A 10,561-nucleotide genomic window follows, 5' to 3' on the forward strand; every position below is an offset into this window, starting at 1 on the left:
AGAGGTAGAATGCCCCTGGGTTCGACACCCAGTTCCGCAAAAAATATAAAATAAAAGGGGGGAGGGATAAACACTTTGAATTTGGAAATGTGGATTTAAGTTTTGGTGACATTATGTAGTCAGATGCTTTGCATACCTCAAATCCTTGGAATTTCACTTAGTCAAACATAAATGGGGAACACTAATAAAACTTATCTCGATCAAGAATGTGAAGTTCAAGCCAGGTGTGGTGTTGCACGCTTGTAATCCTACTTGGGGAGGCTGAGCCAGGAGGATCACAGGTTAGTAGCCAGCCTCAGCTACTTAGGCCTCCCACAACTCAGTGAGACCCTGTTTCAAAATAAAGAATAGCCAGGCATGGTGGCACACGCTTCTAATCCCCGCGCTTGGGAGGCGGAGACAGGAGGATCGCGCAGGCTCGACACCAGCCATGGTGGCTTAAGAGACCCTGTTTCCAAATAAAAATATAAAATAGGTCTGGGAGTGTAGCCCGGAGGTAGAAGGGCTTCCGGGAACCCCAGTACCACGAAAGAAAGAAAGAAAGAAAGAAAGAAAGAAAGAAAGAAAGAAAGAAAGAAAGAAAGGAGGGAGGGAAGGAGGGGAAAGAAAGAAAGAAAGAAAGAAAGAAAGAAAGAAAGAAAGAAAGAAAGAAAGAGGCCTGGGAGCTGGGCGTGGTGGCGCATGCTTGTAATCCTCGCACTTGGGAGGCAGACAGGAGGATCGCGCAGGTTCGAAGCCAGCTGCGCTGGCTTAAGAGACCCTGTTTCCAAATAAAAAAAATATAAAATAGGTCTGGTAGTGTAGCCCGGAGATAGAAGGGTTTCCAGGAACCCCAGTACCACCAAAAAAAAAAAAAAAAAAAAAAATAGGCCTGGGGTGTAACTCAGAAGTAGAATGCCCCTGGGTTCCATCCCCAGTACTGAAAAGAAAAAAGAAAAAAAAGAAAGTGAGGTTCAAAATGCTCTTCTGAATCACAGGCATATACTGTATAACTCTTACATATGAGATAATTAAGGCTATACAATTTTACTTTTCTTTTGTGGTACTAGGGATTGAACCCAGAAGCATTCTACCCCTCAGCCCAATTTTATTTATTTATTTATTTATTTATTTATTTATTGTGGGTCTGGGAATGGAACCTAGAGGCATTTGACCTCCGAGCTACACCCCCTGCCCAATTTTTTATTCTTTATTTTGAAACCGGGTCTCACTGAGTTGCAGAGGGCCTCACTAAGAAGCTGAGACTGTCCGAGAACCGCTGGGATTACAAGCGTGTGCCACCATGCCTGGCTTCCAATTTTATTTCTTATTTGGAAACAGAGTCTCGCTGAGTTGCAAGGCTGGCCTCAAACTTGCGATCCCCCTGTCTCAGCCTACAGTGCACTGGGATTAACACCACACTATGCAATTTTAAGTTACCTAATACCTAGAGCACAAATAGTGGAGTAAGAAAGGAAGCCAAAGGGCTCAGTTTAGCTTGGCAGACCTGGGTTAGAATCTGTACCCTCACACACAAACTAGGGCATCCTGGGAAAGTTCTTTAACTTCTCTAGTCTCTGCTTCCTTGTTTACAAAATGAAGTTAACACACCTAACTTTGAGGACTTAAGTTAGTAATAAGTGAGATAATGTAGTCTATAAGCGGGGGCTGGTTTATGGTAAGGACTCAATAAATAGTAGCCTTTTAATGGCAGCTCTTTCCTAGGACCTCTTTTCTATTCACCTCTTCCAAGTAGAAGAGGCCAAGCTACCTCTCAACTTCTAAAGGAAGTAATAATGAAATTACACAAAGCCAAGAAGAGAATATGAAGGAGCTGCTCTTTTAGACTATGCAGCATGCTAGTGACATCGAATATTGGAGGACATGGGTGTAACATCCTGAATAATAAAGCACACCATGTGCCTTCTTTCCAAGTAGAAGAAAAGGGGGGCACTCAGCCCATTTTAGCCGGGCTACCCTTTCCTCTTGTATAATCTAGGCTCCACAGTAGTCTATCAACCAAGCAGAAAGTGCAACTGGAAAGCAGCTCTAATGCCACATGCAAATCACAGCTTGTGAGGTCAACTCAACCTTTAATTTTCTATCTCAAACCCATCTCTATCATAAAGACTTCACTGACTCCCCCCTAGCAGACTCTAAAGCTTGTCTCTTGTGTCTCGCTGTACTTACCGTACACTTTTATTATAGCAATTATCTAGTAGTATTGTACTGGGCTATTTACATGTCTCTTCATTGGATTGTAAATTGGTAAAGATCCTGCCTTACTCGTTTTTGAATTCCCAATGACACGCAGTAGATCCCCATAATTACGAATTAAATGATGGATTTCACCCTCTCACTCACTAGTTAAGACTGAGCAGAAACAGCTGGGAAGCCTATAGAAGAAACAAATTAAGGTCTGCCAGCCCAGACCTCTGTTCTTTCTGGAGCTTGAAGAGGACTGTTCCTATGTCTCAGAGTTACTTTCTTAAAACACACAAAGAAAAGGATAGAACCAGTTCACACAAAATCCCCAAACAATAGATTATATTCTTTCTCAGAGAATAAAACAAATAACAAGGTTTCTGGGATGAATGCAAGAGATTTCATATAAAAATGACCTCGAGGTATAATACTCTGAAACATATACTACTAGTAGTTAAATCCTTTAAAATAATAAAGAAAAACCATGAAGCAAAAGTCAAAAATATTGCCAGGCGTAGTGGCACACCCTTGTACTCCCAACATTTGAGAGGCTGAGACAAGAGGATCTGGGTTCTTGGCCAGCCTCAACTACTTAGTGAGGCCCTTTGCAACTCAGATGCTGTTTCAAAATAAAGAATAAAAAACAGAGGCTGGGTGTATAGCTCTGAGGTAGAATGCCCTGAGTTTCATCCCCAGTAACAAAAACAAACAACAAAAACTTACACACTAAGTTTTTTTTCTCTACTTTCAAAACTTTTACTCTGTATATCAGTGACCCCTGATATATGCAGCTAATACTCTCTTTGGAAGAAACATATAAAACCATCTCATATAAGAAACCATAACTAACATTTTAGTAACTTCAACTGGGGTGTGTGTGTGTGTGTGTCTGTCTGTCTGGATTGAACCCAGGGGTATTCTACCTCTGAACTACATCTCTAGCCCTTTTTTTTTTTTTTTTTTTTTGCAGGTCTGGGGATGGAACCCAGGGGCATTCGACCTCCGAGCTACACCCCCTGCCCTATTTTTTATTCTTTATTTTGAAACAGGGTCTGACTGAGTTGCAAAGAGCCTCACTAAGTAGCTGAGGCTGTCCTTGAACCGCAATCCTCAGGTCTCAGTCTCTCAAATGCTAGGATTACAAGCGTGCGCCACCGCGCCCAGCCCTATTTTATTTTGAAACAAGGCTTCATTAAGTTGTGGAAGGCCTCACAAAGTTGCTGAGGCTATCCTTGAACCTGCAACCCTCCTATCTCAGTCTCTAAGTATTGGGATTACAGGCATGCGTCACCAGGCCCAGCTTAATAACTTCAATACACTATTAACTCTTTTCAGGGTGCTTTCAAATATGTCTCACTGAACCACAGGCAACTGTAATAAAAGAACCTTAAAAGCTAGAAGGGGCCTTGGAGGTCATTTCCAAAACCAGCCCAAACCACCAATCAACAGGTATCCAAACACCTCTAGTCTTCAGTAACTGGGAAATAAGGGACTGCAATGCTTAATTTTCCCATGCTGAGATATCGTCTGTCAGTTTCTCAGTTTTTTCCCTCCACCTTAATAATGCCAATCACTTAAATCAATTTAACCTACCGTCAAGCAGTAGTCTTTGCTTCCTAATCTACTGTTCTCTGAGACTCATCACCATCCACATGCTGTCACATGCACAAGACCAAAAGCAACTCTAGCTATCACTGTGCCTTTGGCTTCGGACCCCCCTACACACCCTTTCCTTCCTTACTTTCTCTGCTTCTCAACCCTGTCCTTTCAAACTCAACGTCTCCTGATTCCTCCCTCCTGTGATTCAAGGATCACTGGTAATTGAATACACCAGTTGTTAAATCCCTACTAGATAGGTAAAGGACACTTGCAATTTCATCTTCAAGAAACTCATGACAGAGAGAGAATAATTTATCTTTTAAGATTCAACAAACTCTGGAAAGCCTTCTCTAGCCCAAACTGAACTGATACCCTCTTCTCAATGCCACCATAATATCAGAAATATTTCTGATGCATGCTCAATCTTCTTTTCTGTCTCCCACTACTATACTGTGAGCTCTACAACGGGATGGCTCCTTGTGTCCCTAGCACCTAGTCCAGGACAAAGCACAAAGATGATATTTGATATTTAATGTTAGCTAAATGGGTGAACACATGAATTCCGGTATACAATCATTCATTCATTCATGCGTTGACCAAAAGTTGACCAAGCACGCAGTGTGTGCAAAATCCTAGAATGTAAAGATAAATAACAACATAGTTCCTATCTAAAAGTAAGTCAAATTTATAATATCAATAGATTAGCACTCTTTCCGGGTCTGGGTCCCCAACCCCAGGCAACCCTGGACAGAGTTCTCTCCCACAGGGTAAATGTGGCCTTTCCCTGCAGAAGTCCACGCCCCTCCAACTCTCAAGATACCTCTCAGCCCTTTAGCCCTTCCCAGGACCCCCAACTAATAATCCCAGCATCTTAACACCCCACCCTTCCAGGCTCTCTCCCTGTTCTCCTTTTCCATCCTGGAGGCTATTGCAAGTCTTCTACCCCCATGGCCGCCTCGGGGTCTCCGAGTCAGGAGTCCCTCGGATTTCCCTTTACCGCACACCCGCCCACCAGGCTGCTCTTCTTCCTTCTCAGGACCCTTCCCGTCTCTCCTAGGACTCCCCTTCACCATGACTTCTCTTCCTCTCCCTTCGCATTCAGGCTGGGTCTCTCCTTACCTGGTCTCTCAACTCCCCTTACCTCTTCAAGCTCCCGTTCCGCAGCAGCACCTCCTCCAACCTCCAGCTCCACTACTGCCGCCATCTTCACGGCTCGCCCCCTCCCCCGGTGCCCGCGCGAGCCAGCTGCTTCCGCCGCTCAAGCGCTCCCAGCCAATCGGCGGCTCCGACTCCAGCGGGGAGGGCGGGGCGTCCAGACGGGCGGAGACCTGTCAGGGACCAAGAGACCATCTACCTGCTACCCGCCTCAGAATTAAGGAGGGACGATTTAGGTGCAATCCAAGCGTCGGCAGGGAAACCTTCTTGGAAAATGAGAAATATGGCTTGTATTAATTTTAGCGCAAATATTTCTTCAGTTTTTCCCTTTGGAGAGCCGAAGAGAAGAGTCCCTAAGGGGGCAACTTTCGCGACACTCCCTCACATGGACTCCAAGGAGTGCAGCGTGGAGACCAAGGACTACATTTCCCATGATGCACGGGACGTGACCCGGAAGTTCAAGTCAAGCTCTCAGCGGGAGAATTGTAGCGAGGGGAAATATAAAAACACACGCACGTGTATTTTGTAAGCGGTAGCACCGGCTGCCTTACCTCGATGGGAGTAATTTTTCAGAATCAGCAACTTCTTTAGATCCTAGGTCGAATTCCTGGGTTTCGGCAGGCGGAAATTGACGCTCGGGGTCAGAAGGCGAGGACCACGAGGCCGAATTGGCGGGAGAATGAGGCTGCTGCTCTGTCAGCTGAGGCTGCGGCGACTCCTTGACGTTCCCGTCTGGGTAAGGGGCTCTGGGATATGTTGATCCAGAGAGGAGTGGCCGAAAGGAAAGAACGGTGTTCCTCAAAGAAGTGGACCGATCAGCCTATTCTCGGGTGTTCAGCAGCTGAAGAGCCTCGCGGGACCTCCATGGCCTCCCAACTCTGCTCTTTTACTTTGGCTGTTTCGCCACTTCATACATCTAGGTACTCTTTTCTACCCCACTTCGTGCGTCCCCATCTCCTACCCTTATCCCCCTTTCTATGCGCTTTACCTCCACATATTTGTATATTCCTAAGTGATTTCCAATATCCCTTTTGTTCTTACATCTGAGTAAGGTACCTTGCTATGTAATCCCAGCCCAGGCTGGATCTATCTGGTGAACAGGACTAGGGTGACCTGTGGTATCATAGGATGCCTACAATGCCAGTCGACTTTATTTTAGGATCAACAGAAAATTACAAGATAATATTTACATCATTTACAGCCATCCCATTTATTTAAAAACAAAAATAATATTTTATTATGTGAAACTTAGTAACTGAATATTATAAACACTGTATTCCCATCACCCCAGATTAGCATGATCTATTTGCTTCCTTTTTTTTTTTTTTTTTTTTTTCCCCATGAAACTGGGTATTGAACCCAGGGGCATTCTACCAAGTTGCTGAAGCTGGCCTCAAACCTGTGATCTTCCTAGCTCAGCCTCCCAAATACTGGGATTGCAGGCTTGCTTCTTTATTTTTTTAAAGGTAAACTAATACTGATAAAACTTGAATTTAACTTTGTGTGTGTGTGTGTGTGTGTGTGTGTGTGTGTGTGTGTGGTACTGGGGGTGGAACCCAGAGGCTTTCTACCTCCGGGCTATACTCCCAGACCTTTTTTATATTTTATTTGGAAACAGGGTCTCACTAAGTTGCTGGAAGCCTCACTGAGTAGCTGAGGCTGGCTTCGAACCCGTGCGATCCTCCTGTTTCAGCCTCCCAAGCACGGGGATTACAGGCATGCGCTACCATGCCCGGCTAACTTTTTTTTTTTAATTCTCAGGCCTATTGCCCTGTCACCTGCTACAGAAACGATTTTTATTATGAATTAGCTGTTCCATTCTATTAAAAATTATATGCATATACATAAACAATACATAGTATGATATAATTTCCTTTTTTCTTTTTTGGTTCTGGGAATGGAACTTAGAAGCATTCTACTTCCAAGCTACACCCTCAGCCCTATTTTTTATTCTTTATTTCAAAACAGGGTCTCGCTGAGTTGCAAAAGACCTCACTAAGTAGCTGAGACTGTCCTTGGACCGGGATCCTCCTCAGCCCCCCAATTGCTGGGATTACAAGCGTGGGCCACCATGCCTGGCTTCATTTCGTTTTTTAATGAGTATAAATGCTGTTTCCTCTATATCATTCCATAACTTAATTCTTTCAGTATTAATTTTGAGGCAAGTCTATATTTATTTATGTATATTTACATACAATTTATTCCTAACCATTATAATGTATTGTGTGACATAATACTTCCTTTCTCCACTCTTGAGTTGAACTTCAGAGTTATTTTTTTTATTGTTTATTTTGTTATCAGAAACACTGTAAGTGCCTTTTATCCCACATGAGTTTTTAGAGCTGCTATTCAAATAAGTTAGCTACTACCCATGTGATTGTTGTGTTTGGCAGCATGGCCAGTTAAAATTAAGATGTACTCTATTTTAACAAGGATATTTTTTCTTTAGAGACTCAGTGTTCTTTCTCTATCCTTAAGTTTCCATCTCAAAACAATCATTCTAAGCAGAGACAATGGCATGAGCAAAGTCTTGGAGGTGGGGAAAAAATTCTGATGGGGGATGGGCAGGAAGACATTACAACCAGGGTCATAATGATCATTACTTTTACATATCAGGGTCATGGACTTATATTTTCAGGGGTGAGGTGGTAAATACAAGCAAAACAGGCCAGTATAAATATTTTAAAAGATAACCCACCTAAATACATTCAGAAAACCCAGGGGCATTCTACCTCTGAGCTATGCCCCCAGCCCTATTCCATCTCTCACCAAGGAATTGTTGAAGTTAGGTGATGGATGCTTGAAAGTTTGTTATACTAATATGTGTGTTTTTGCATATACTTAAAATTTTTCTATAAAAATTTTAGTAGCTGGCATAGTAGCACATACCTGTAATCCCAGTGCTTGGGAGGCTAACATGAGATGGCAAGTTCAGAGTCAGCCTCAGCAACCTAGCATGACCCTGTTTTAAAATAAAAAATAAAAAAAAAGCCTGGGGACAACCCAGGCATGGTGGCAATCCCAGTACAAGGCCAGCCTCGGCAACTTAGTGAAACCCTGTTAAAAAAAAAAAAAAGCCCAGCGTGGTAGCTCACATTTGTAATCCCAGCATTTGGGAGGCTGAGTCTGCAGGATCGCGGTTCACGGACAGCCTCAGCTACTTAGTGAGGCCCTCTGCAACTTAGTGAGACCCTGTTTCAAAATAAAGAATAAAAAATAGGGTAGGGGATGTAGCTCGGAGGTCAAATGTCCCTGGGTTCCATCCCCAAACCCACCAAAAAATAAAAATTAAATAAAAATTAGGGCAAGGGGTGTAGCTTGGAAGTCAAATGCCCCAGGTTCCATCCTCAGACCTGCAAAAAGAAAGAAAGAAAGAAAGAAAGAAAGAAAGAAAGAAAGAAAGAAAGAAAGAAAGAGGGGTGAGAGAATAGCTCAGGTAGAACGCCCCTAAATTCAATCCCAGTACCAAAAAAAGAGGGGGGTGGCCGGGGGTGTAGCTCAGAGGTAGAATGTCCCTTGGTTCAATCATCCTGGCAGTCAGGAATGGTGATGCACACCTGTAGTCTCACTACTTGGGAGAATGAGACAGGAGGATCACAGGTTTGAGGACAACCTCAGCAAGTAATGAGACTCCCATCAACCTAGTGAGACCTTGTTTCAAAATAAAAATTAAACTAAGAGCTGGGAGTGTAGCTTGAAGGTAGAATGCTCAGGGTTCAATCCCCAGTACCACAAAAAATAAATAAAATAGGGCTGGAGTTGTAGCGCAGAGGTAGACTGTCTCTAGATTCCATCCCCAGTACAGCAAAAATAAAACAAAAAACAAATAAATAAAAAATACAGATACAGTGGATCACACTCGTAATTCCAGATGCTCAAGAAGTTGAGGCAGGAAGATCTCAATTTTGAGGCCAGTTTTGGCAATTTCGTGTCGAGAGCCTGTCTCAAAAAAAGAAAGGTTAAAGACAAAGTACAAATACACATATGGACTTTATTTTTATTTATCTGTTTAGTTTTTACAGTACTAGGAATTGAATCCAAAGCCTCACACACGTTAGACAAGCACTGAGCTATACCCCCAGCCCTTTTTATTTTATTTTTAGACAGGGTCTCACAACATTGCCCAGGCTACCCTCAGACTTGCCAGCCTCCTGCCTCAGCCTTCAAGTAGCTAGGATACAGGTGTGCAGAAGCACACTTGAATCCCATATGAACTTTTTAAAGATTAAATAAATAAGCAAAACAATGGTCGGAGATGCAGCAGGAAATGTAGAGACCCACATTGTAGATGCTTTGAGGGGGCCACACTCACTGTGTAAGCACCTACCATTTAGCAAGAGATTTACATATGTCAACAAGTCATTGAAGATTTCTAATTGAGGAGTAACTTAATGAAAAGTTAATTAGGAAATTCCTTAAAGCAAAGCAAGAGTTGTAGTATTTATTTATTTATTTTTGCAGTACTGGGGTTGGAACCCAGGGGCATTCTACCTCTGAGCTACACCCCCAGCCCTATTTTTTATTCTTGATTTTGAAGCAGGGTCTCATCGAGTTGCAAAGGGCCTCACTAAGTAGCTGATGCTAGCCATGAACCACAATCCACCTGTCTCAGCCTCCTGAATGCTGGGTTTACGAGCGTGTGCCACCACGCCCAGCTTAGAGTTGAAGTATATATTTAGTTGAGCATGTGTGGCCCATCCTTACTATGTGCTAGGCTGTAAGGATTTAAAGATGAATGACCTAAAGTGCAATCGAGATGTTTTGGGGAGCTCGCCTACATATAAATCTAATATTAACATATTAATACATTATTTTGTACTTGCTTCTCTCTCACCTTCTGGTTGCATTCCAGTTTTTCATATTTGTTGGAGTCTCTTTAGGGAGTCCAGATCTGCTCCCTGCCCATCACCCCACCAAGCCAGTGATGGTCATCAAAAATGGACTGGGGAACTGAGCTTGGGGTTCACACCTATAATTCCAATACTTAGGAGGCTGAGACAGGAGGATAGCAGGTTCAAGACCAGCTTCAGCAACATAGCAAGACACTTTCAAAATAAAAAATAAAATAGGGCTGGGAGTTGAGCTCAGAGGTAGACTGCCTCTGGGTTGAACCTTCAGCATAAGAAAAGAAAAGAGCCGGGCGTGGTGGCGCACACTTGTAATCCCAGCTTTCGGGAGGCTGAGACCGGAGGATCGCGGACACCTCAGCTACTTAGTGAGGCCCTCCACAACTTAGTGAGACCCGGTTTCAAAAATAAAGGAGAAAAAAATAGGGCAGAGGGTGTAACTCAGAGGTCGAATGCCTCTGGGTCCCATCCCCAGACCTGAAAAAAAAAGAAAAGAAGTGGGGAGGGATTGAGGCTATAGGTCAGTGGTAGAACCCTTACCTAGCATGCTCAAGGAAGGCCATTGGTTCAATCCCTAGAAATGGACTGACTGATAGCTGCAAATAATCCCTATTATGAGATAAAACAATCACGAGTAGTTTTATTTTTCTTTTCTCTTCAGGAGTAATATGAAGATTTTTGTTCTTGAAGCTGCTGAGATCAAAGCATAGACAGTACCAAAGCGGTGACAGAAGAAATCTTGGGAGAAAGCACTTTTGCCTTGTACTTGGGACACT

At 43.3% G+C, this 10,561-nt stretch overlaps 1 protein-coding gene across 1 annotated transcript in view; it reads right to left on the minus strand.

Moving 5' to 3' along the window:
• The window catches only part of RNF121 (ring finger protein 121), a gene marked incomplete at both ends in the record, with an annotated part of 67,505 nt that extends 62,386 nt beyond the window's left edge, over positions 1-5,119 (minus strand). Inside the window, one exon of the mRNA XM_080697980.1 lies at positions 4,925-5,119. Within this exon, the coding sequence (XP_080554106.1) occupies positions 4,925-4,987 (63 nt within the window). The remainder of the gene's footprint in view (positions 1-4,924) is intronic.
• Between the last annotated feature and the right edge of the window lie 5,442 nt (positions 5,120-10,561).

The sequence above is a fragment of the Muscardinus avellanarius genome (genome assembly GCF_963383645.1).
Source record: "Muscardinus avellanarius genome assembly, chromosome: 1".
In the NCBI taxonomy this organism is placed as follows: Eukaryota; Metazoa; Chordata; class Mammalia; order Rodentia; family Gliridae; genus Muscardinus; species Muscardinus avellanarius.